At 54.4% G+C, this 26,795-nt stretch overlaps 1 protein-coding gene across 4 annotated transcripts in view; it reads left to right on the plus strand.

Moving 5' to 3' along the window:
* The window catches only part of Adgrb1 (adhesion G protein-coupled receptor B1), a 70,553-nt gene that overhangs the window by 15,570 nt on the left and 28,188 nt on the right, over positions 1-26,795 (plus strand). For all 4 annotated transcript variants that reach the window (XM_087898842.1, XM_087898843.1, XM_087898844.1 and 1 more), the window contains exons 3-17: positions 6,430-6,591; positions 7,302-7,412; positions 7,805-7,969; positions 8,063-8,227; positions 8,380-8,544; positions 9,105-9,269; positions 9,375-9,476; positions 10,875-10,981; positions 11,131-11,325; positions 11,897-11,965; positions 12,521-12,629; positions 15,104-15,247; positions 15,767-15,842; positions 16,021-16,123; positions 17,430-17,473. In XM_087898842.1, the coding sequence (XP_087754968.1) occupies positions 6,430-6,591; positions 7,302-7,412; positions 7,805-7,969; positions 8,063-8,227; positions 8,380-8,544; positions 9,105-9,269; positions 9,375-9,476; positions 10,875-10,981; positions 11,131-11,325; positions 11,897-11,965; positions 12,521-12,629; positions 15,104-15,247; positions 15,767-15,842; positions 16,021-16,123; positions 17,430-17,473 (1,882 nt within the window). The remainder of the gene's footprint in view (positions 1-6,429; positions 6,592-7,301; positions 7,413-7,804; positions 7,970-8,062; positions 8,228-8,379; positions 8,545-9,104; positions 9,270-9,374; positions 9,477-10,874; positions 10,982-11,130; positions 11,326-11,896; positions 11,966-12,520; positions 12,630-15,103; positions 15,248-15,766; positions 15,843-16,020; positions 16,124-17,429; positions 17,474-26,795) is intronic.

Genomic DNA, 26,795 nt, shown 5'->3' on the forward strand with positions numbered 1-26,795 from the left:
TAAGGAATCAGTGTCCTTGTTTATAGCTCAGTAAACTCTGGGGCCTAGGAGTAGAGGCAGACAGACAGGGGTGTATGCAAGTTGAGCTTGGGCAGTTTGGGCTATGAATATGGATTCCAACAATGTTGGCAAGTGGTACTCAGAGGCAAGCAAGAGGTACGTGTGCATGAGTGTACATGTTTGTATTATACATGTGTGTATACAGGTACAGTATACTATGTACACACATGAACATGTATGCATATGTGTGTGGTAGCTGCACCCACGTATGTATACATATGTGGAGTGTGTTTCACACATGAACTCAAATGTGGACATGTATGACACATGGAAACCTATTGGATATACTGATTATTGTGTTTGCAATTTTTGCATATGTGTGTGCACTCTCATGTATGTATGTGTCAGCATTGTGTGAGCCCACACATGCCCTACCTTATTGCAAGGCAGACCTCTATGTATGAAAGGGTGCATGTAAACTTGTAGCACATAGTGGTCATGCTTCAACCCATACAAAAAAATTGTATGTGTACACATATGAACACGAATGTTCATGCAGCACATTGTGGCTATGTGGCTGCGGGTGTATGTATGTGTACACAGTATTTGTGTATCGTGCATTGAGCATATATGTTCATGTGTGTGGGGTGAATGTGTGTTTGTGTATCCAGGGTAACCTCTATCTGTTTTATTTGCATAGGCTACTCGTCTGTTTGGAGAGCACAGAGACCAGGACCCAGCATATGAGGCAGGGAGCATTCTTGTGTAGGGTAGACCATGGCAACCCATGATCAGATCAGGGGACTGTGCCCTGTGCCTGGAAGAATCTGCCACTTCCTGTCTGTGGGAGGGAAAGGAAGCCAGTAGTGAAAGCAGTGGCTGGTTGGTCACTGAGTTCCGGGTGTTCTGGAAGGGTCGCATATAGATGAGTCCCCCTTCACATGGCCATGAGTCAGGCCCCAGCCGAGGCTGTCCCTGCCTTGCTCATACGTTCACAGCATCTGTGCTTCCCCGGACGCCCTCCCTAGACCCTCCTAAACAAGGATCTTTCCTGGAGCCCTGCTTATGTGTGTCCAGCAAGGCACTTAACCCTTTCTTCCCTCTCAGACAAGTATCACTTCCAAACATGCCATGTAACTCCCTCAGTGGGTCTCTTGCTCACCATCTGTCTGTGTTAAGATGTGAGCCCAATAGATGATGGACATGTGCCCCATTCGCTGACACTTCCTTAGTGAGGAGGGCAGAACCAGGCCCCAAATAGGCACTCAGTACATGTTTGTGAAATCAGGTCCAGCGATATCAGGGTGGGTCAGGTCGCATAGCAAGGATGGACTAAGAGCTGGCAAGTGGGTGGCGTCATGTGCACTGAGCTCTGCTTTGGGTGGTGGCAGTGGCTAAGGACTCAAGTTGATTAACCCTTCAGCAGAGAGGAAGCTGTGCCAGGATGTGCAGCAGATGCCCTGTTCTTACCTACTCTGTGCACCAGGCCTTTGCCCTTCTTGTCTTTGGGAGCAGGCAAGCCTGGACACCCATCCTTTCCTAAGACAGGCAGTGTGTAGCTGGACCAGGGAGCCAGCAGGCAGCCCACTAAGCATGTGGCCCATTTTCAGTCTTGCCCTTCCACCAGGGCTGTCCAAACGCCACATGGCCATGTCACACATTGGATTCCGTAAGCACTCCTCGGGCTAGGGCAACTGTCCCTGCTGCCTAGTCTCTCTGAGGCTGCCAGACTCTGACACACACCCTTATCTTGCACAATCTTCAGCTCCCCGTCTCTCTGTTTCCTCCTTCATCTCTCTCCCATCTCTGCCTCTGGTGAGATGGACCGTTTCTCTCAAGGGTTGCTTTAAATATTCATGTTTTAATTAAAGAATATTACAGAAGTGACGTGTAAGATAATGAAAAAAGCAACATTCTGGGTGTGGGGGCCTGCGCGTTCCTGTGAGTATGTGTACCTGTGTATCTCTGTGTGTCGTTGTGTGTGGTTGTGTGTGGTTCCTATATCCTGTGAACACCTCTCAGTATGACTCATAAACCCTTGTAAGTCCCTGTGAGTGTCCTGTGTGTGAGTCCCTGTGGGTGTATCTCCATGACTCCCTGTGAGTGTGCCCTATGAGCCCCTGTGAGAACAACCCTATGAGTGTGTCCCCATGAGCATGAGCCCCTGTCTCTGTGTGTGCCTGTGTGAGGCCCTGTGATTCTCTGTGAGGGTGTTCTCATGAGTCCCTGTGAATATGTCCTGGGTGTGTTTCCTGTGTGTCCCTGTGTGTCTTCAATCATCTTTGTATGTTTCTGTGTGAATGTACCCATGAGTTTCCCATGTGTTTTTATAAGTGTGCCCCCGTGTTTCCCTGTGAGTGTCCTTGAGCATGTCTCTATGAGTGTGTACCTGTGAGTGTATCTCTATGTCCCTGTGTGTATTGCTATGTGTATTTAAGCATACATGTGTGTCCCACTTTAAATGGTTAAATGGATTGAATAGTGTTAAATAGTGTTAAATGGATTGAATCTGTGTATCAGGGTGTGTACACATGCTACACTTGTCTGGGAGGCCTGGAGTGCTTGGGGACTCATGACTTTCCCATAGACGAGAGCTGGTCCCCTCATTGTGTGTGCATCCCTGATCCTACTTGGCCAGTGATTCTCCCAATCTCTGTGAGGCTCAATACCCCCAAGACACTCAAGAGGAGGGGAGGCAGCATATAGAAGTAGGGGCTGGGCTTGGGGAGAACCCCTAGTTGTGGTTTGGGATGCAGTGGAGTTGTAGGGCTGATAGAGAGACACCAGGGTCCACCATGGAGATTCTGGTGCCATCTTGGCAGTGTAAGTGACTCTGTGTGTGTGTGTGTGTGTGTGTGTGTGTGTGTGTGTGTGTGTGTTTATGTATACATTTTAGAGAAATCCAGAAAACTGGCTTCAGTGCGGATCACAGACAAGGATCTAGAAGTAAAGAACAAGACAAGGCCCTGTGGAAATGCTGGGTGTGTCACCGTCATCCACAGGGAAATTCCCATGTGCCTTAGCTCTTACTGTGTCACCTGCCCCAGCTCAGTGCCAGGTCTGCAAGAAGTCCTTGTGACCTAAATTGGGTCATGCTTCCCACGCTGAAGGGAGGGTCAGCAGCCTCTCTGATAACTGAGGACAGAAGCCACTTGTCTAAAGTCTCCAGCATGGACTAAACATTTTGGGCCTTTATATAAGATACCTTCTCAGAACAGGAAACATCCAGCAGCAAGAATTCCCTACAGATGTGGCTTGCTTGATCTTCAAGTGCCTTGGTTTCCCTGCTGAGAACTGGGGTTAGGACAATGCTCATTTGTAGAGCCGGCCTGAGGCCTAAAGGAGGCTGTGTGCAGCGATGGATCAGGGAGGTCAGTGCTCCACAGAGGGCAGTGAACTTGGCCCACTCGGTCTGTCTTGGGATCCGACTGCCCTTCTGTGGCCCTGATGGTTGCTGGCAGCCTGCAGATGGTGGCTGAGTCAGGACCTGCCGGGTGAAGGAAGGGCTGTGGAGGAACTGTGTGGACAGGTTCCTCAGCATCTCCTGCTCTGCTCTTGGTGTCTCCCTTGTTCTGGTCCAGGAGGTCTAGACCCAGCTGTTGGTAGCAGTGCCTAAGAATTTCATGATAATCTTGCTCCAGCTGGGTCCCCTGGAGAGGCAGGGGTCTTGCTAGCTGCCTGGGCAGAGACTGTCCCTGGACCTGCCATGAGAATCTGGAAAGCTGAATGGCACTGTAGATGAACCAGTCTGCTGTTCAACCTGCTGGAGTAGGGGTCCATCTGCTGGAAGAAGATGGAAGTGCATGCTTCCCTTCCTCCAAAGGAGATTCCTGGGACTCCGGAGAGACTGGCTGGGGGAAGGGATCACCTTCCTCCTCCCATTTCAGACCACTTGGGGTGCAGGATCAGGGGAACCCATCACCCTCAAACCAGGACATTAGGGTGGGAAGGCTACCGGAGCCCCCTCACTGCATACCCTCCCTCCTGGGTGGCCAGCCTGCCTGGCCAATAATTGGCTCTATTCATGCCTGTAATGAGATGGAAATGAGGCCGCCAGACAGAGGGAGCATTGAACAGGGGAGAATGACAGCTTCTTTCCGGGTCTGGAGGGGCAACCCACCCCGGAGCCCTGCCTGCTCCTTCGCTGCCCCCTTGTACCCACAAAGCCCCGACACACCTCTGTGTCCCCTGGTGCCCCTCACTTTGGCCCCAGGACTTCTTTCTTCATAATGCCCCCTCTGGCATGAATGCTTTCAGTCTGGGCAAACATTTATCGTGTCAGCTGTGTGTGAGGACACACATTAAAAATGAAAATGATAATAAAAACAGCAGTTACCATTTTCTGAACATTCATTAGTGGAAGGAGTGTGGCCAGCATTGGGGCTTCAGTCTGTGGCTGAGATCAGGGCCCAGTTTGTGATGGAGGATCTGGGATCCGATGCCTAGGATCCTAGGTCTGTGAGAACAATCAGGGATCAGTGTTCCCAAGGTCAGATATTGGCCTGTGACCAGGGCGAGGAATCAGTATATGTCTAGGATCAGGGATTAGTATACTACCAGAATGAGGACTCAATGTATGAATAGGGTTGGGAATCCGCATGTGGCCTGGATCAGGGTTCGGTGGGACCAGAGTCAGGGCTGGGCCAGAGGAGGGCATCCATCCTCTCCCCCAGCTTCTGATATGCCCCACCTCTTCCCTCCCCTCCCCCTCCCACATCTTCACCACCTGGGTCACCAAGGTAACCAGCCCCGAAATAGTGGGTGTTTTGGCAGCTGAGGCCTAACCTGGGTCTATCCTGAAAGGCTGTGTGCTGCAGCAGTTGCCATGGGAACTGAGTGGCATCCTCCGATTAGCCCAGCTTGGACACCCTCTCTCCCACCCACTGCCAGTTTTCACATCACTCAGGCTTCCTTGTGGGGGCTGGGCTGGAGCAGTGAGGGGGGGCACAGGAAGGATCCAGAACCCTGACCCCACCCTGGGCCTGAATCAAAGACTCCTGGCTCCTTTGTCTGGAATCCTGAGACAGGAATGGCTGAGACAGGTGAGATTCCTGAGGCCAGAAAGCTGGGCCCTGGTTGGTCCTGGCAGGTGGCCTTCCTGGGGCTGGTGGGTGGGGCAGAGATCTGGAATCCTATTTGGTTCAAGACCTGGAGTCTGACCTGGTTGAGCGCTGCTCCTGCTTGTCCTGAGTTAGAGCTTGTGACCGGCAGCCTCAGAGCGGCCACCTGGGCCCAGCCTGTGGACAGCTGCTGTCCTGCCCTACCTATGATGCACATGAGGCTGTGCTGGAGACGCTCTGCCCTCTTGCTCTCAACTTTGTCTTGGTGGGGGTGTCACCGCTTACCTTTTCCCGTACCCTTGCTATGCCCTTGCCCCCACCCTTGGGGCTCTGCTGGTGAATCGAAGATGTCTTTGAGACAGGATCCTCCGTGCTTATAACCATTACTCAGAACTTGAAACCCTGACTCCCTAGCTCGACACCTTGGCAGAGGCGGGGTTTTGGGTCTCTACAACAGGCACAGCCGCATGGAAGATGGTCCTTCCCAACCTACCCATTTCAGAAGGGTGAGCCCCCTCTAAAGTGCTGCTTACTTCCTGGGAACCCAGCGCCCCCTGCTGGTGCAGCCAAGCAGAGGCAAGGGGAGAGGCAGGCCCTGGCTGTGGTTCTTTCCGAACCCTGGAAGTTGACTGTCCTTGAGACGATCAGGCCAAGGTTCAAGCTATCAAGTGGGACTGCTCACCCTCTGAGACCCTTCACCTCTGAGTTCTCACCTCAAGAGATGGGGCCTCCTCCCATCACCACTTAAGCCAGGTGTAGCTGTGAGTGTCCTGGACTTATTTATCCTTGCCTTGCTTAGTAGGTGGGCAGATCTGTCTAAGGAAGGAGTGTCCTGGACTTATTTATCCTTGCCTTGCTTAGTAGGTGGGCAGATCTGTCTAAGGAAGGTTTCTGGGCTACCAGTTATGGGAGTGGCTACTCTCTACCTCATGCTCTGGAGTGGAAATGTGGAGGACTTCACAGGTTCTCACATAGACAGGAATGTGAGGAAATAATCTCAGGGGTTTGAGGGCCCTGGGGAGGCTGGATCTATGTGTTTCTGAATGGTGGCCCACACTGGTCTCCAGGCCTCACACTGTGGGGAGCATGGGGTTGGCAGGAGCTGACTGTCTACTCAGCAAGGCAGCCCGGAACAGCAGTGTGTCTTTGTCCCAGATCTACCAAGGACCCTCTGGCTCAGAGCTGACGCAAGCTCTCTAGAAGGAGCCTGGACCTAGGGGCAGAGTTCCCCATGGCCTCACCCTGCCTTGCTGTCTTCCCCATCCAGACCTGACCTCTGCTTACTCTTTCAAAGCCCACAACCACCTCTTCTGGGCTCCGCTGGGCCCCAAAGATGGCAGGACCCCGAGTCTCACTCTTGTTCCCCCAGGTGGCTGGAAACTGTGGTCCTTGTGGGGTGAATGTACGCGGGACTGTGGTGGAGGTCTGCAAACTCGAACCCGTACCTGCTTGCCTACCCCTGGCGTGGAGGGCGGAGGCTGTGAGGGCGTTCTGGAAGAAGGACGCCTGTGCAACCGCAAGGCCTGTGGCCGTGAGTGGGCAGGGCAAGGGTGGGGCTGACGTGGTGGGCGTGACCAAGGAGGGAAGAAGCCTAGGGACTCTAAGCTAGGGCTTCAATGGGAAGAAGGTGGGCGGGGCTTTGAAGAGCTGACAGTGGTTGGGGGCAGGGGAGCTTAGAGGCGGAGATTTGACCCAGGAGGAAGCAGGGTTTCTGGAGCTAGGTGGGACTAAATAAGGTTTCCTTATCAGATGGGGGTTGGGATTCTTGAGGCTGCCCCTGCAAGCAAGCTGCAGCCAAGCCAGTCAGCTCCAGCAGGATAAGCCTCCGGGATGTATTTCTCTAATAAGGCTTTCTAATGACCTCATGCATTTTTTAGCTTCTTCCATAAAGTTAAATCAAGTTCTAATGAGACTGTCACTCTTCAGGTTTTGTTTTGGTTCGTTGGATGCACTTTCCTGAGGAGACAGCTCTTCTCAGGAGCCTGGGGAGGCCCCTGCCTATCTCACAGGGAGGAAGGGGTGGGATGTTGGGTAGGAGGAAGCAGGAGACACTCTAAGGGGTTGTCCTGCAGTTCTGGAGGGACATCACAGAGGGGCCCGTAGTGAGCCGAAGAGAGTTGGTGCCATGGTTCGGGTCTCCCGCTTGTCTGTTGGGGTTAAATTGCTCTGGTGACAGTAGCTGGCCACCTGTGGCCAAGGGAGAGAATCACACAGGGGTGCTGACCTGAACCCATCCCACAGCCACTGGGCGCACCAGCTCACGGAGTCAGTCTCTACGGTCCACGGATGCCCGGCGACGTGAGGAGTTGGGAGATGAATTGCAGCAGTTTGGGTTCCCGTCCCCCCAGACTGGTGAGCTGGCAGGATGGGTAGGACTGGCCTACACACAGCCCTAGGCGGGGAGAGGGAGAGATTGCTAGCTTCTGGGGCCGGTTAGTAATGGCTACTAGTTGCCAATAATAATTCTAATAGCTTATTGCTCATCTCATCTAGCTGGTGCCAAACTCCTGCTCCAGGCAGACTGGCTTAGGGGAGCTGATAGGAGAATAGAAGCCTGCCCCAGCCAGACCCAGACCCTGGGGCTTCCAGCCATTAGGAAAATAGACTATCTTGAGACACGGGCCCCAGTCCGTGGCCTGTTACCCCACAGCAAGGTCCTGCCTCCCCAGTGGGCCTCCAAATCTGGCGCTGCCTTATGGGAGGGGGCGTGGCAGGCCCATGATGCTGCAGGGCTGGACCCACAGGTGACCCAGCAGCCGAGGAGTGGTCCCCATGGAGCGTGTGCTCCAGCACCTGCGGCGAGGGCTGGCAGACCCGCACCCGCTTCTGCGTGTCATCCTCCTACAGCACTCAGTGCAGTGGGCCTCTGAGGGAGCAGCGGCTCTGCAACAACTCGGCCGTGTGTCCAGGTGGGTGGAGCCGAGCACGGGACGGGGCTTGGGGTGGCAGGGTGGGGCTTCTGGGCTGGGGAACAGCCCGTGGCTTCCCTTCTCTCTCCACAGTGCACGGGGCCTGGGATGAGTGGTCACCGTGGAGCCTCTGCTCCAGTACCTGTGGCCGTGGCTTCCGTGACCGCACACGCACCTGCAGGCCCCCGCAGTTTGGAGGCAACCCCTGTGAGGGTCCCGAGAAGCAAACGAAGTTCTGCAACATTGCCTTGTGCCCTGGTAGGTGAGAGGGAGTGCGTGGCTGGGGGTTGGGGATGGGTCCAGCAGGCACTGGCCAGTCCAGGGACCCAGCTTGACCCACCTCAGGTTCACCTCAGGGTGCTGGATATTCACACTAGCTTCCTGTTCCCTTCTTCCCCCGGGCCGGGCAGTGGATGGAAATTGGAATGAATGGTCTAGCTGGAGCACCTGCTCCGCCAGTTGCTCCCAAGGCCGCCAGCAGCGGACCCGAGAGTGCAATGGTCCTTCCTATGGAGGCGCTGAGTGCCAGGGCCACTGGGTGGAAACTCGAGACTGCTTCCTGCAGCAGTGCCCAGGTCAGGATGCCCTCACAGGGCTCAGGGAAAGGGCGGGGCCCACTGGGGAGGTATGGCTGTGGAGGTGGGTATAGGGTGGAAATGGTGACATTAGGATGTAGGTTAGGGTATTAGGAGAGAAGTACAGGGTGGTGGAGGTGGGCTTGGGGCACAGGGTAGTGTGGTGCTTAGGTCAGAGTGCTGGCTAGGGTGTTGGAGTCGAAGTACAGGATGGAAATGGTAGGGTTGAGTGCAGTTCAGAGTGGTGGGGTTGGCTGAAGGGTTAGTCAGGTTCAGGACGGGGCAGTGGAGTGGTGGTCACGTGACAGGGTTCAGCTGCACGTGCCACCTGACTTCTTTTTGAGTCAAGCTGGTTTCAGACCTCTCCTCCACTGATCTCAATTTTCTGCCTCCTTATGGAGGTCCTGCCCCAACACTCCTGGGTCTTTTTTCCTTGTTTCATCTAAATACTGTTTCTTTATGTCCCCCCCGCCCCCGGCCTCTGGCCCCACTTCCCTACTGATCCTGGGTCCCACCTCTGCTTTCTGTCACCTGTGTCCTATGTTTGGCCACCCTTGCAGTGGACGGCAAGTGGCAGGCCTGGGCGTCATGGGGCAGCTGCAGTGTCACGTGTGGAGGTGGCAGCCAGCGACGGGAGCGTATCTGCTCTGGGCCTTTCTTCGGGGGAGCCGCCTGCCAGGGCCCCCAGGATGAGTACCGGCAGTGTGGTACCCAACGATGTCCTGGTGAGAGCCTTCCCACAGCATATTAGCTCAGAGGGACCGGGAACAACTGACTCTCACAGCCCCTCATCCCAAACCCTGTTCACCTCACTGTCTGGCCCCTCGCAGAGCCCCATGAAATTTGTGATGAAGACAACTTTGGGGCCGTGGTCTGGAAGGAGACCCCAGCTGGAGAGGTGGCTGCAGTTCGGTGTCCCCGCAATGCCACAGGTAAAAATGGTGGTCCGAGAGGCCCTGCTCTGTCTCTGTACAGCTGCCCTCACAGACTTGGTCTGAGACCTACAGCTCATGCAGCCCTTGGATGTGCTCATGCCAGATGGCACCAGATAGGACAGCATGGCAGCCACTGTGTCTTGAGTTCACAAGGATCAGGGCACATGCCACGGTCTCTGCTTGAGAGGTCCATTTGAGCATAGACAGCTCTGTGAACCTGATGCCATTGCCCCTGTACTGGTGGGAAGCAGGCATAGGGCTATCAGCATACCTACCGTATGGGTTTGCATTCTATAGGAGAGAGGTTGCCTTTGAACACCGGTAGTTATAGTCCCCTGTCGTCCCTGGGGACTGATGGGGTACTTTCAGAGGGTATGAAAAGCAGGGTGGACTCCATGGGGAAGGGACCTGCCCACCCACAGGCATTGGTTTTCTTCATTTGGTTTGAAAAAGTGTGAGTAGTTTTCATATATGGGAGGCCGCAGGGAAGGAGGTTGGGAACCCAGTTCAAACCCCAGCTGTGCCCTTGTTTGCCATGTTGCTTTTGGGAAATGAGTTCGTTTTCTCTGAGCTTCAGTTTTCTCTTCCATAAAATGAGGAAGGACTTCAGGTGATCCTTTGCATTGGGCTGCTGTGGGCAGTGGGTGAAGTGACCAAATACGCGCAAAGGAGGTGATAGGTGCTGAATATTGCAAGTCATGCCTGCTCTCCCTATCCTTGGCTACACTGTCTTGCTGGCATATTGCAAATCCCAAGAAACAGCGAAAGACAGTGCCCATCCCTCACGGTGTCCTTCCCTGGCCTTTCTCCACCTTCGTAGTCACACTGCTTTTCCCTCATTGTTGCTGCCACCTAAGTTCAGACTTGAGCATCAGGCCACTGTGGTTCCTGTCTGATGATAGGGCTGGAACCATTCCATGTAGTTGTCACCATGCATTTATTTACTCTGCTGTCCCTGCTCAGAAATCATTCTGGGGGTCCTCTGAGAGCAAGCCTGTGTTTCAGGCTGTTGATTTTTGATACCAAGTGACCCCAGGGGGCTGCACCCGTGTCCAGGGGCCAGCAAGGTCCCTGAAGCCCTGTGAATGTGCCAGGGCATGGCAAAGGGCTAGAGAACAGCTGTCCCTAAGTCTCTAGATTGCAAGACTCCAAGAGAGGCTCTGGCTGAACCCAGAAACCACTGCTTAGCTGAAGAAGCAAAGTTTCTGAAGTTCTGGTGCCTGCTGCTCTCCAGGTCTCCAGGTCTCCAGGACCTAGAGTAGGACTGAAGTATGTGGCACATAGGCATGCCTCGAGGTCCCTAGGGTCCCAAACAGAGCGCTCCTGCCTGAGAGTTGTGGGTGGGACCCCAGAGCTCCTTGGTGAGCAGTCATATGAGGAGCAGAGTTTCCCCAGGCCTCATCCTGCGCCGCTGTGAGCTGGACGAGGAAGGCATCGCCTACTGGGAGCCTCCCACCTACATCCGCTGTGTCTCTATCGACTACCGGAACATCCAAATGATGGTGAGGCCGGTCCCAGAGGCTCCGGGAAACGTCCCCACTCTTTGAACGTGAGGTTGGGATTGTGGGGGCCTCCAGGCATCAAAGCCTCCTGCCCCCACCTGCCTGTGACCTGCAGCAGTGACAGCATCCAGCCCTCTCCATCTCCCTAGACCCGAGAGCACCTGGCCAAGGCTCAGCGTGGGCTGCCAGGGGAGGGCGTCTCGGAGGTCATCCAGACCCTGCTGGAGATCTCGCAGGACGGCACCAGCTACAGTGGTGACCTGCTCTCCACCATCGATGTCCTGAGGAACATGACAGAGATATTCCGCCGGGCCTACTACAGCCCTACACCCGGGGATGTGCAGGTGACTCCCAAGGGCAGTCCCAGGGGAGGAACTTGAGGAAATATCAGAGTAACCAACCTAGATCCCAGTCAGCTAAGTCCCAGTGTTGAGTGTGGGCGGGGCTCTGACCCCACCATGATATTGAGCTTTAAACATGGTTGGTTACATGCTGAATCCTGACTTGGACATAGGATAATATCTGATCCAGATCATATACTGAGTCCCAGTCCAGCTTGCATACTGAGTGAGTCCTGATCCTGGTCACAATGACCTCTGACCCTGATGATAGACTGAACCCTGTCCTTGGTAAAGACTGAACCTTGACCCAGACCATACTAGTCATGAATTAAGTCATCATCCTGGATCCTGCTCACACCCTGAGCGAGCCTTGATCTGATTCTGGCTACGCTCTGTGCTCTGATCCTGGTCCCACACAGCTTGGATCCTGGTCACTGACTGAGTCCTGATGTTGGTCATTCACTGAGCCCTGGTTCTAGTCTAAACTGAGCTCTGATCTTAGGCCTAGACTGAGCTGTGATCTTCATCACACACTGATGCCTTGTTCTCTTTCCCTGGCCCTTCCTATTTCCAGAACTTTGTCCAGATCATCAGCAACCTGCTGGCGGAGGAGAACCGGGACAAGTGGGAGGAGGCGCAGTTGGTATGTGTGGAGGTCTGGAGCCCCTATGTTAGCCACAGGATCAAGATAAGGGCAGGTAGCTCTAGGCCTCCTACACCCCAGGCTGGTCATGGTAGGGCCTGGCTTTGGTAGGCTTTGTTTCTCCACCATGAAAGGACAGTGGCTCTTCCCTAGGGCTGATTGAGGCGAGCAGAAACTTTTGTTAAGATCACTGAGCATGTCCAGCAGAGGGGGTGTGGTGACTCTCCCCATCTGCTCTCCTCCTTACAGCTGACCTCAAACCTCTTATTACACTAACCCCAGGGCAGTAACCCTCATGGTGGATATTTGGACACTTTTCCTTCCTACAGCGTAGGAACAACTATGGCTGTGCCCAGCAGCAGCTCTGGGCCTCTGAGCTTGTGGGTAAAATGCAAATGGGCACTCAGAGGTCAGCAGCCTGCTACCCTGCTTTGCAAGGGAATGACCCATAGGGCCTAGAAAAAAGAGACAGCAGAGGAGGGAAGGAGGCAGGAGGACAAGGGAGGGCACAGGCACCTCCCCCAACTTCAGCTCCTCCACCTTTCCCCACCCCAGATGGGTCCCAACGCCAAGGAGCTCTTTCGACTGGTGGAGGACTTTGTGGATGTCATCGGCTTCCGCATGAAGGATTTGAGGGATGCCTACCAGGTGACCGACAATCTGGGTAAGCCCCTCCACGGCTTGGTCCTGTGCTTCGGCCTGGGTTCCTGCCTTGTTTTTCTCATCTATAATGAACTAATGACCCCACCCTTCTGCAGCCTCTGATTGGCATTACTTACTAGCCTGGGGCTTCGGTCAAGTTCAGAGGGTTCCTATCAGGAGCCTTTTGGGACCCGAGATCCAGGCAGGGGCCTGGAGATTCCATGCCAGGGACCCATGCAGAAATCCTGCCACCCCTGGGATTGAGGCTTGCTTCATCCTGCCACCCCAGAGTTACCTCTGCAGCTGCTGTTTTACTGCCCTCCAGTCTATAGAACCTATGTGCAGTGGGGCAGGGGACTGGTGTTTGCCTGGTGCAGTTTCCTCCTTCCTGTATTGTTAGAGTGAAGCTGTAGACTGGTCAGTGGGCCTGAGAGTAACTGGTAGCTGTCCTCACAAATACACACCAATGCTTGAGATGGCCCCTATCTAGGCACCAGCTCTGCATCCCCCTGAGGATGTGATCCAGCCTCCCACTCTGAGTCTTCATCTGGTTTTACTCTTTCACCAGCCCTGTCCCCAACTCGTTCACTAGTGCCCACTCTTCCAGCATGAAGCTGCTGTGCTCTGGCCTTGGAGTCCTCACTCTGCCCTAGACCGACACCTGTCTCTGCTCTAATTCCCTCCCCTCCATCCACTAGGTCAGACTGGCCCTTTGCACTTCAGGCTGACTTTACCCTTCTTCGTCACGGGGCCTCTTGCTTACCTGACCCTCCAGCCTAGGCCCGAGGCTCCATTGGCCTTCAGCGCCATGCCTTCCCCAAAGCTCCCCAAAGCCCCAGTATCCGTGTGAGCCTGCCATCCCAGGTCTCTAAAAGCCCAGCCTGATTCTGCTTCCCCTCACAGGACCTAGGAGTCACATACTTCTCCCTGCCTTCCGCCCACAGGGCCATCTTTCAGAGGGCTGCTGTCACACTCATCTCTCCCCTTGCTTTCTGCCATTTCTAGATTCTTCCCTCCCTGCCCTCTCCTCTCCTTGGGATATGTCCCTCTTTTTCTTGTCCTCTGCAGGAGGCTTTCTGGCTACTCTGTATGGTAACATCACCCCACTTTATTGCCACTACTGACAGGCCATGTCCCCATTCCGTGAGCAACCCAGAGGGCTCTGCTGCCCACACAGTCTTCTCAGCACCTGTAATGGTGCAGTTGGGACCCAAAATATGTGCCAAATGAAGTGGTGTGCTCATTCCCTGGGAAACTCTGGGTGCTGGCATTCAGAGGGAGGCTTGTCTCTGTTCCCATGGCCTCTGGTAAGGCAGATACTTATGGAACACTGTGGGAGAACCCTCATGCTCACAGGGAGCATGCCGTCATGGTTTCAGGAGGGCAGGGCCAGGTAGGGAGGCTGATGAACCTGGCCAGGCAGAGTCGGTGGGACAGAACAAAGGTAGAAAGAAAACACAGGGGCCGTGCCTGGGGTGCATGGCCTGGAGCTCAGCAGCTCCCTTTCTCCCTCATCATTACAAGTAACCCCAGGCTGTGGCACTAGTTGATAGGTGGAGTGTGTGCCCAGAGGGCATGGATGGAGCTGGAAAAGCTACCTCACTTACTGAGGCCCTCCCTTTGTCTCTCAGCCCTGTCCCCCAGGCCTTGGATCATGCGCTGGAGGAAAGTGGGGTGGCAGGCAGGGAAGCCCTCTAGGATGTTCCCTGAGGTGGAGAAGGGACTGTCCTGCTGAGGTTGGCGCTAGACTGGAGCCTGGTCTGGAGTGAGCTGGGAGAGCCCCAGGGACTGGTCTGCCGCCTGCTAGTGGCTTGCCAGGCTGGGGTACAGGACAGTGGCATCCTACCTGACTACACTACCCAGAATTCTCCCTCCGCACCTGTTGCTCCTCCCTCACCAAGGCCTCCCACCCAAATAGAGAGATCTTAAGCCTGAAGCTCAGTCACCCACCCCCCCCCCCTTTATAGAAGAGAGTGGATCTCAGAGCTGACTCATGACCCCAGTGAGGTAGGGGGATGGTAGGAACCAAGATGGGTGCCTAGCTCCTGTAGAGCCTTCTGTGCCCACACTTTTTCCTGACCACAGTGGCTGAGTCTGAGCCTCGGTACTAACCAGGCTGGACAGGGCCTGGTTGGATCTGAATCACCAAGAATAAGACTTCCTATAGGGATTCTGGCCTGCGGTCTCATACAGTCCCCACCAGCCAGCCCTGGGCTCTGGGGTTTTTGCTCATCTGGGAATAGAGGCCTGTGGAGGATCTAGTGACTGTGGGGGCTAGGGTCTACAGGCTTGGAGCTCATGTGTAACAGCAGCCTGGCCGTGTGGACCTTGCCCACCCCTTGCCTCAGGAGACTTGTGTGAACCCTGCCCCTGCCCACACCTAGCCCCAGGAAACTTATACCATCCTCTTGCACCAAGGCCTGCTGCCTGGGTCCCAGCTGACTGCCATTCCAGGCGAGTGATGCTCTGTTTGTGTTGCCCTCCCCCCCTCCTTAGTGCTCAGCATCCACAAGCTTCCGGCCAGTGGGGCCACCGACATCAGCTTCCCTATGAAGGGCTGGCGTGCCACAGGAGATTGGGCCAAGGTGCCAGAGGACAGAGTCACCGTGTCCAAAAGTGTGTTTTCCACAGGGTTGGCAGGTGAGGCTTCCGAGTGGGATGGGCCTGCTAAGAGCCAGGGTCCCAGAATCTGAGGATCGTCATCCTTGGATGTCTTGTAGGGTTTTGTGCATTGTCTCCAGTGACAGGGAGCATCCCTGGTACACCTTGTTATTCCTGAGGCCATCTCCATGCAGGAGCCTCTTCCTTTCCTCCATAGGAGAGTGCCTGGGGACCACACTAAGCCAGAAGTATAAACAGACTGGAAGGGACTGGGTGGATCACACAGCAACAAGGACATTGGTTCCCAGGGAAAAAAATGTATCTTGCTTCCCCATATCTCTTGTGGGGTTCCTTGAGGAGATGGTCTAGTTCTCTCTACCCATGTAGATCCAGACTGGTACCCCAGATCCAAACTGCACCTCAACATCTGTGGTGGGATAGACTTTCTCTTGTCAGTACCTTGGATGTGACCCAATAGATGGGACAGTGGAGGCCATTGGGGTGGGGTCCAGGCTAGGGGGCAGTAGCAGAGTTGGGGTAACACATGCTTCCTTCCAGAGGCTGATGATTCATCTGTGTTCGTGGTTGGTACTGTGCTCTACCGAAATTTGGGCAGCTTCCTGGCTCTGCAAAGGTGGGTGTCATGAATAGCCTGGGTCCCTATGGGAGGTCAGGAAGAAGCTGGTGGGTTGGACATGGTGGTGACTGGTGGTGTGGGACAAAGCACCCCACTGGGACTGGGGGCTGGGTTACAAGGCTGGCTCAGTGCCATTCCATGCCTCTGACAGCCTTTGATGCTTTGATGTCCCCAGGAACACCACAGTCCTCAACTCTAAGGTCATCTCCGTGACTGTGAAGCCCCCACCTCGATCTCTGCTCACGCCCCTGGAAATTGAGTTCGCCCACATGTACAACGTGAGTGTTGCCCATGTGCACGGGGACACGGGCACTTTCATCGGTTCTGAGTGCACCCCTACGCATCCTTCTCGGGCACAGTTGAAGTGGTTTTCATCTAAATTCCAAGTGGAGAAACTGAGTCTTAGAGTTAGGGACTCACCCAGGGCTACACGGCGGGTTCATGTAGATAGTAAAATTCAGCCCCTTTCCGACCTGCCCCCTGACTCTAGCCCACTCCAGACCCTGATCCCTGAAAGGAATCCACTCGCTATTCCCAGTGCCCACAGCCCAGGATCCTCAGGAGCTGTGTGACAGGCCATCTACCCCAAACTAAGTCTCCAGACTCCCTTCCCAGTCCACACTGCTGGGAGCGTGTGAGAGTCACCCTCTGCCAGAGTCAGGGCTGACCACCAGGCCATGTCATTCAGGACATCTGGGATGGCTGTGCCAGGAGCATCCTTCCCAGATTCCCAGGACTCCAGCCCACTACTGCTGTGCAACCTGACAGGTCCCCAGCTCCAGGAATTCTTTGATGGGCACAAGGAAACCGGGGGAGGGGAGGAGAGTCAGTCCTCTCATACGGCTTTTCAGAGACTAGAGCTGAAGCTCCTACAACCCTCTGTCTCTGCTTCCGGGTGGGTTGAGTAAGAACCCCAGAGGAGCAAGGCAACTGCATCACTCAGCCAGGACATGGCAGTGCCAGGCCCCAGGCCTCAGATCAGGGGTGTGGGAAGCCTCAGGAAGAAACCAAACCTGTCCTTTCCTTCTGTGTGGCCTTAGGGGAGCTGCTTACCTTCTTTATGTCTTGGCTTCCTTCCCTTATCAAATGAGAACAAGTAACTCTCATGAATGCTCAGGGCGTGTAGCTACTGTGAGCATAGACATGCTCCACTGTGGTTGCTCCCATCTCTCCAGTGCTGAACCCTGTCAGTAGCCCTCTCAGGGATGGTGCCCTGTGATGCTCTCACGGTCCTGCTTCCAGGACCAAGGACAGCAACAGTGCCGTTTCCCCTTAGGAGCATCTAGCCCCTTCCCCTTCAGACAGGACTTTGTCCTTCAGCCCAGCCCAATCATGGGGTCTGAACCAGAGAAGGCATTGGAGCTGTTTGAAGCCTTGTGTTGGGCGTTGGTGGCGACGGGGGGTGGGGGGGAATCAAGCCAGATCTAACTAACCTTGATCCAGTTTTTTACGTCACACGATGTAGTCTCTTGGGGAATGGCGTCAGCAGCATAGGTAGTGCCCCCATGAGTGTATTCAGTGACCCAGGCTATGGCTAGAGGTGGCAGTGGCCCTGACTCCTCTCTTTCTCTCTCTTTCTCTTAGGGAACCACCAACCAGACATGTATCCTGTGGGACGAGACAGATGGGTAAGTTCTTTGGGGCTTGGTAGCCCCAGGGCCCCCAGGGTAGTGGGAGAACTTACAGTGTAGTCGGTTTTAGGTAGTGGTGCCACTGTTCCCTGGTCCCTTGTCCTCAGGTACGCCTGCATGGCTCTCCCCTTCTTTCTGTCCAGGTCTGTGGCCGGCCATCCTTATTATTCTAGGAAAGTCCATGGCACGGGGGAGGAGGGCCAGAGAGGGTATGTCCTAGCCAGATGCTGAAGTGGGGCATCCAAGCTGTCCTGTCCTGATGTTGGGTTCAGAGCAGGTATCAAGCACTAAAAATCGGCAATGTGACTGTGTGGACTAAGACAGCATCGGGGTTGAGGATCCAGAGACTCCAAATAATCAGTCGGGGCAGGGACCCCAGGTGTTTCTAGCAATATTGTGTGACTCTGGACCCTGAATTCAGACTTTTTTCAAGTGCATAGTGGGCATAAGCCTGCTCCAGGGTACTTTCATGGAGCGGAGCCTCATGACTGGAATCAGATCCCCGTGAAGTGACAGGGAAGTGAGGAGGGGCCTCCTGAAGGGGAAGGAAGTATGTGGACGGCTGGAATAGTGTTCACGGAAGCCAGGAAGGTCACTGTGCTTGCATTGAAGGTTTACAAACTGGAGGCCTGGTGGTGGGCTATGCCCGTGGGCCTTGGTGTGTGCTTAAGATGCTTTGGTTGGAAGAAGGTACAGAGACCTTGTTGCCTTCCCCGGGCAGAGTGGCATGGGAGCTCAAGTGGGCCCAGGCACTGTCAGGTGTGTGTACCAAGCCCCAGTGCTGCGGGCTGTGCAGTGATGGACATGTCCTAGGCAATAGGGAAGGTCCCCTGAGTGACTGGCCTGGGAAAGGAAGAAGGTTCCCAGAGAGGTGCAGTCAGGGCACCAGCAGGAAGGCTTGGAGGGCTCAAGGAGGCTGGGAAAGCATGGACCGAAGGCATTATGGAGAGACAATAGTAGAAAGCAGTGAACTGTTGTGTGGGAATAGTTATCGACCATCCATTAAGTGACTGTGACCACTGATGACTGTCCTGTGAGGTTCCAACCCTCATTTCCTCCATCCCAGGGTAGAGGAACAGTGCATAGTTAAAAAAAATAATAGTTGGTCCAAACCAATGTCAGGTCCTGTCCTACATCAACAGGGGTTCAGAAGGCTCTGCAGTAGGTTGTGAGGTACCTTTCTGAACAGGGGCATGGTGGTCTCTGTGTATATGTTGTGATTTCAACACCAGAGTTCCGGCGAGCTCTGTGTGGCGGGTAACAATACTTGTGGTGACAAGTACCTCAGCAGAAGTAATAGCCATTGCCAAGGTAATGTCATGTGTGCAGAGCCAGGCCATGCTGCCTCACCTGCAGGACATGGGCCTGTGTGCTGCAGATGTGACACCAGGCTGAGATTCCTGCAGTCTGGAAGACCAGCCTTAGGGTGTGTACATTCTTGCTGTCTGTGGATTGCTGCAGTTGTTGTGAGTGACGTGTGCTCTTTGGATACAAGATCAGAGATGGACGCAAAAGTGAAAAGTGAGAAGGGTTCTAAGTTCTTGGCTTGCAGCTTCACCCTGGGACTGCCATGGGCACGTTGGGGCTTTGCACTTCACAGCTGGTAGTGACCCCTTTGTGGGGACAGCCAACCTGTTCACCCTCTTTTATTTCATATTGGTGCCCTGCAGAGCCCTCTCTCTTGCTAGTAATAAAGATCATCCTCCCAGTGGGGACAGCCATGTTTCTGACTTCTCTGGTGAGTCAAGGATACTGTCCCCTGCCAGGCCATAACCTATCAGGCACCCCTTGAGTTGAGGCTCCCATTCTTGGAGCTGGCAGCTGCCTGATATTGGATAGGATCAGGGCTGTTAAAAGTACCACGGCAAGCCCTCAGATGTTACAAGTTAGAGTGACCTCCACCTGTCCTGTCTCTGTGGGCAGTGACCTTGACCTCAGTCACCCTAAGCATGCTATACCCCAGCCCTAGAGAAGTGGACCATGGAAGGTCAGGCCCCAGGACAGGAGAATAATACCTATTCAGTTGAGTGGCCCGTGCCTAAGTGGAAACACAAGTCCATCCTGGGGTACGCCCCCCATTGCTGATTTACAGGTTGCAAGGCCTCCAAAGGCTATAGCCAGCTAAAAACCCAGTGGTGGCTGAGGAGACTGCTCAGAACAGGCAGTTAGAACCCTTAAACTGGGGCTGGAGGGAGACTGGATGATGGACAGGCTGGCTTCTGTAACTTCCCCAGGCCCTGGTCACTCCTCTGCTCTCCATTGAGTGGCTCTTCAACTGGTGGCCGTTGCGTTGGCTGTGACTGTGGCTTGTGAATGTGAGTGCTCCCCTGTTGTCTAAAGTGGGATGAATGACAGAGCGCCCGCCCACTTCCACCAGTGCCTATCGGCCAGTGTGCCTGACCTGCCTGCTGTGCAGCCTGCGCTTGCCTGTGCTTGGCCAGGAGAGGGCTAGGGACCAAGGAATGGCCTGGCCACTAGGGGGAGAGGAGCACCTCCGGTGACTGTCACCTGATAAAGGGTAACCTTTTTTGTACTTTGTGACGCATAACCAAATCATCCTAATCTAGGATAGAAGCCAGATCCCTAACCGGAAGTGGACTGAGACCAGACACTAGTTATACCCCTGAGTCTTGACTCTAACTGCGACATTGAGCTATAATTCTGGTCAAATGCTGCTCATGGTCACAGGTTAAGCTTGCTGGGACCCTGGTCACACACTGAACCCCAGTCCTGCTCTGACACTAAATGCTGACTCTCATCACAAGCTGAGCCCTGACCCTGGTCACATGCTTAGCACTCGTTCTGCACATGAACTGAGCCTTGATCCTGGCTATACACTGAGCATTGATCTGGCTCACACACTGAGTACTGATCCTGATCACTCGCCGAGACCTCACCCTGGGCGCACACTGAGCCCTGATCCTTGTCACACACTGAGCTCTGACCACGGCCACCTATTGGATGCTGACCCTCATATCACACACTGAACTCTGATCTTGGTCCTAGGCTGAGCCGTGTTCCTTGTCTCTGTTGGAACCACTGTATTTGTTCGTATTCCATTCCGTGTATGGCGCATGCTTAGAGGACCACCCTCTAGTTTACATGTGATAGTTGGCAGCGTGACATGTTCATGTAGAGAACAAGCCAGAGGCCTCCACCTACAGTGTAGCCTCTTTTCCTGCCTTCCCTCCAGAAGGGAAGACGTCCACATTGGAGACGTCTGTCTAGGCTCCTTAAACATTTGTTCAGAGCCTCTGACGTGACCCTAGTCCTTCATGCAGTATCTGTCACCCATGCCCCTGAATCTGGATCTTGAACTCTAAGTTGGCAATAGGGTTCAAGAGTTCTGTCTCTTACCCCGCTATGGAAGCCTGGCCCATGGCTGTGAGAGCCTGGGGTAAGAAGTGGGGAGGAAGGGGGCGATCCTTGCTGCAATTTACTACTCATGCCGCATCCCCACAAGGCCCTAGTTTTGTGTGTCTCCACTGAGGGGTCAGTGACAGTCACCTGTGTATTTCCAGAGTCTCCTGCCACCTGTTAGGGTGAGGAATTATTCACGAGCGGGAGTGGGCAGCAGGAAGCAGGGCTGGGCGGGTGAGCAGGCCATGGTAGGCTGTGCTAGGCAGAGTGAGCAAGCAAGGTAAGCTGCTCAGGAGTTGGGCGGAGCGAGGTGTGGATTGTGGGGGTGCAGGGTGAATGACTGAATGGGATGAGATTCAGAGGACAAGCAGGTGCCTGAGGAAGAGGACAATGTCATGGGAAGCAGGCAGAAAGAGCACAAGGGCCGGCTTCTTCTGGCTACTCTGTCAGGTGGGCAGAGCACCGCAGTTATGGAGGGTCATAGCAACTGAACTCTGTCTCTCCCCGTGCAGAAAGGCCAGAGCTCCAACCTCAGGCATTGGCAGGGCTGTCCCTGTCCACAGAGTGCTCCTTTCCAGATTCTAGATTCTTTCCTGGGTGGACTGCCAAGTCCCACTAGGTTCACCCATGTCCCTCAAAGAGCTTCCTACTGCTCTGTCCTTTGTCAACCAGGTTCACAGCCAAAGAGCCTGACCGAAGGCTCGGAGGCGCCCAGTGAGCCCAGTACCACCTTCAGGGACCCTTTCTGTACACTGCCAAAAGCATATCTTTTAAAAAGTCTGCCCCCTATTTTTGTTTGTTTATTTGGTTGGTTGGTGTTTTTTTTTAATTTTTTTTTGAGACATGATCTTCCCGTGTAACCCTGGCTCACAGAGGAAACCTACAGTTGCTACCCTTAAAATATGGCTGAGCAGGGGCTTCAGAGTGGGTGGAGGGTTTGAGTTGGGGCAGAACAGAGGGGCTTTCCCACCTTCCTTTGCTGCTCCAAGGAGCCATTTACTCTGCCAATCCCACCTTGCTCCAAGATTCTGGACTCTTATCTATAATGCCCTCTCAAGACTGACCAGTAGGGCACGTGGGCTCATAATGTCCACTTCTAGCAAACCTGGCCTATACCTGCACAGAGGCCTTTGTCTGACCACCTGGTTACACGGGCAAGCTTCCATCATGTTGAGCCTTGGTTTCCACATCTGTGAAATGAACTGTTGCCGTGGTTGACAATGTGACGGATGTCAGGATGGTCCCAGAGGACAACAGTAAGCCACGTCGACACAGTACCACCTCACAGCCCTCCGCACTGACTGGAATGCACCTTGGAAACCCAAGGCCACAGCGCAGGGCGTGTGGAGACCCAGCAGGGTGCAACTGGGGTTGCAGCGAGTGGTCCAAGGAGAGGGAGGGAGGGAGTAAGACAGAGAACCTGTAGGGCGGGGTGGTGGCCGTCCAGGCCATATGGTCCCTTTCTGTGATCCCAATACCTCTTTTTAGTTGTGGAGACTAGGCTCTCTGACCTCAGAATTGTCCTAGCACAGGTAGAATTGGCGGGTATGGGTCCTATTTTTAGATCACAGGGCGTATGGAAAGGCAGGCAGGGGGAAGGAGGCTTGAGTGATGTGGGAACCTACAAATGGCCCTCGCCTAAAAGTGATGAAATGATGGAGTGACCAGGTCTGCTGGTTCAGGTGAGCAGTGTGGTGAGCGAGGAGGGTCATAGGGACAAAGGCAATAGTGCAGGTTAACTGGCTCTCTGCTCTTACTGCCCCAGCCTGTCAGGGAGCACATTGAGGCTCCTGAGAAAGGGTCCACCAGTGTGCCGAGCTGAAGAAGACTGCTGAATTCTGGGGATAGTGTCTGTCCTGCAGACAGGCTGATATTGCCGGCAAGGCAGTAGCATGCCCGTGGCAAGCAGGTGCTCACTGATCCCTATGAAGGAGGACACGTTGGGTAAGGCGGTGCTGCCATGCTATGGAGCTTCGGCTGGGGCAGATGGTCTCAGCATCAGCGATATACACTGCTGACTGCATTGGTAGGCATGGTGATGATGTTGGTGCTGGTGTGGGTGATGCTGGCGCTGGCCTGGGGATGTGGCGGGGAGAGAGGAGGATTGTGTAATGTCTATGGTAATGGGGACTGGATAGGGCTGCTGGAGTCAGTGCACTGAGTGGGAACAGTGGGGGATGGGGCGGCGAGAGGGGCGCTGATGACAGGATGGTGGTGGTCATGGCTTTGTGGTCCGTGATGCTGCTAGTGGTGAAACTGAGTGTTGCACCATCCTTCCTGATAGCATTGTAGATGGAAATGAGGGCGGCATGGCAGGGTGTGTTGATAGCATAATGAGAGGTAATGGTGGCGGCAGTGCTCCTGTTGGTGACGTTGGGGTGGTAGTGGCCATGGTCATGGTGTTGATAATGTCAGACGCATGGTGGAAGTCACAGAAGTGATGTTGGCAATGTGGGACTGGCCATGCAGGTGGTGGTTGCTACATGATGGCCACAGAGAGGGTGTCAGCAACCTGGTAGTGGCCATGGAAGTAGTATTGGTGATGCCGCAGTGGCTGTGGATAAAGTGGCATGACCTGACTGGTTATGAAGGTGGTGGTGTGGTGGTGGGTATGGATGTGGTATCAGAGATGTGGTATCAGAGATGTGGTATCAGACCATGCAGAGGGTATCAGTGGTGCAGTGGTGGTTGTGGAGGTGGCGGTGATGAAATGGTGGTTGTGGTGGCCGTGAGGGCCGTGGTGACGATGATACCTGTACAGGTGGCAGGAATGGTGGCAGTAGCCGTGGAGGTAGTGACGGTGACATGGCAGGGGTAACACAGTGGTAGCTGTGGAGCTGTTTTGGTAACATGGAAGCAGTGGCGGAGGTAGTGGGAGAACGCTGGGGTAGGGATGGTAGCTGGTGGTAAAAACTTACTGACTGCAGATGCTATGGGCCTGGATTTGTTCACTGTATGATGGTGGTTCTGAGGGTGAAGGTTGTGGGCATACACATTGTGGGAAGAGGCTGAATCTGGAAAGATTGGCAGACTCCCTGTGGGTACCATCTCCCTTCCCCTGTGGCACAGGTCATGAGTCAGGCCACAGTAACCATATGCGTGTATGTGTCATACCATAGGTATGATAGGACAAGTAGGAGAGGAAGGCTTACACATGGAAGTCTGAGATGTCTTGGAGATGAGGCTAGACCAGCTAGGGTGGGTGTGAGGTGTGCATCATCTTGAACTGGGGGAATACCATGAGTGCCCAGAGCTCGGCAAGGGTCTAGTTCATCAGGCATCAGAATGCTAGCGCATGAGAGCTGTGGAGTCTTGGCGGTGCCCTCGTGACTGGCGGTGGGGTGTGACAGGCCAGGTGGATGTGTCTGTCAGAGCCATAGACAGGAATCTAAGAGAGAGACAGGGGTTTAGGGCAGGTATCAAGTACCTTCCTGAGCCAGGCAGAGTCAGCTGGACCCTGTTCAACAGGCCAGGTCACTTTAGCCATGGAGCCAGTGCCCACTGTCCTCAGGTTCCTCACTCTGTCCCACAAACAGCCATGACCTATGTGCCCTGCCTGAGTAACCCGAGAGGAGCCCCTAGGTAGGTATAGAGGGGGACAGTCTGAGACCAGAAACCCCAGTGCAGAGTGTCTGGCGCCAGATGGGAGAGAAGAAGAGATTGGTGTCTGGGTGGTGGGAACAGGAGAAGTCTCAAAGGCCCTGCACAGACTTGAGGTGCAAAGAGGGGCTCAGGTGGCGCCAGCTTCATAGTTAAGGGCACCAGAGCATAGGTCTTTGGATCTTGGAAACCTAGGCCAGGACTAGAGTCTCAGAAACAGGCCAAAAGGTGCCAACCAAGCAGCAGGATGGAGTGGCCAGACAGAGGTCGGACACAGTAGCCCGGCCCTCACAGGAGGAGCAGACTGAGAGCTTGGGCGTTCGAGCAGGCCTTCCAGAGGCAGCAGCATCTGTCTCGATGCAGAGTGAGAAGTCGGTAGGTGGGGCAGGGAAATGGGCACTCCTGATGGAGGAAGTGTGACTGAACAGGCAGGATCTGGGGTGGCGATGGATCAGGGAGTTGATTTCTGGGGTGCAGGTTGACATTGGCTCATGAAGGATCTCCAAGGCACAGCTGAGAACGCCTCAGCTGCAGAGGCTTCAGCCCCACCCCTGCCCAGAACCTAAGATCCCCCACTGGGGTGCGCTGTGCCCACTCCTGGCTGTTTTATACTGTGTGGGTGGATACCCTATGAGTCATTCATACTGGGGTGTGAATTAGCCCATCAGATCCAAGGGGACCCCGACAGGCGCAGTCCTATAATAGCACCCGCTCGTGGGTTGGCAGGAGGCATCACGATCCAGTGAGGGCCCTTGCTCGGTATGTGGGAGGTGGGCTCCTTGCTCTCTCTGCATACTGTCCCATCATGTTCCTCGAACACACAGGCCCTGCAGGCTTCTTCAGTCTTCGAACAAGTACAGGTGAATGCATACCAGGAGAGCAGGGCCAGAAGCTGAATGTGTGGCCAGCTGCAGGGTGCAGGGCTATCTTCTTGGGGCCTTCCAAACTTCTTGGGTCCACCTCTTTTGGGCACTGCTAGAGGTGCCTGTCAGGGGTTGCTGGGCAGTCAACTAGTTATGGCTTTCTTGGACCACCATCCCTGAGACCTATGACCCTGCTCTTGGAGCTGAGGGTAAAATGAAGCGTGGTGGGGGGCTGCACTAAGGATTGTGACTGCTTCCAGGTTTAGGGAGAACTAGACAGCCAAAGTTTGGCTGAGATTGGTGCCGGTCTCCAATGGTCCTGTGTGACGGTGGGAAGCAGTATGGCCTTGGATTTGAGTGAGGGCCGAGCCTGGGAAAAGTTCTTTGGGCAGAGGATGAATGGTGTGGGGTGGCAGGGGGAGCACGGAGCTGAGGCTGAGCTGGGATCCAGGAGCCAGGTAGTGGTGGCTCCCAGCAGGTTCCCATGGGGCCCAGGCCAACAGGAGGCTGCTGGGGCAGGTGAATTACATAGGTGCAGGCAGGGATGGGGACGTGGACACAGTTCCCGCAGATGGAGTAAGTGAGTGGTAGCCACAGAGCCTTCATCCTTCCTGCCTGCCTTACTTGCCTAGGGTCTGTACTGGGTACCCTACCTTACAGATATGCCTGCAAGGCAGGGGATGATCATGACCCGTCAGGACCTGTGCTTGGGGTAGAGGAAGTTGAATCCGGCCAGGGGGATCATCAGAAGTGGAGTGATGGGACAGAGACAGTCTCCACATGTGTGCTGGCATGTGTATCATTGGGCATCTGGGCAGGAGCTAAATATAATTTCCATGATAGGGAAAGGTCATTAGTAGCATGTAGAGAGATGGCCAGTGTCCAGACCCATCCTGGGGTGCTGGGACTGGAGGCCCTTCCCTCAGCCCTGTCTGAGGGTTGCAGGCCTCTACTTCCAGGAAGGGGTTCCTTGTTAGTACCCCAGACCCTTGCTACTCTGTGTTCAGGAAGGTGCTATTAACCCAGCCCCTTCTCTAGGCTTGGACCTGTTGCCAGGACATGGGGGCAGGTGTATAACTAACCCAGATTCTTTAGTTCTGGTCCAGGATAGGGACCTGGCTGGATGGCCCAGATTACATTTCTGAAGCTCAGAGGAGAGGTGGCAGTTGCCACTGTGGGAGCAGTAAGCAAGTAAGCAAGGAATGTCTGTGTGTGCTGCCGTTGATAATAGACAGCCTTTCAGCAGTATGCCCTGCAGTCAGACTTGGGGAGGAACTTCCAAATCTTAAGAATCGGGAACTGGGTACAAGAAGATGATTGCTCACATTTTATGAAAGGGAGGCTGAAGGTTCCTCCCCCCCCCACCCCCATGCCTTCAACATGTGGGATGTCAAAGTACACGTGAGTGTCCACCCAGTTGGGCAGACACACTTGAGCTGAAATGGTCCAGGGCTTCAAGGATGGCTCCATGGCTTCTCGGACTTAGCTCTCCTCCT

This window comes from Myodes glareolus, chromosome 19, assembly GCF_982192425.1.
Source record: "Myodes glareolus chromosome 19, mMyoGla1.1, whole genome shotgun sequence".
Lineage (NCBI taxonomy): Eukaryota > Metazoa > Chordata > Mammalia > Rodentia > Cricetidae > Myodes > Myodes glareolus.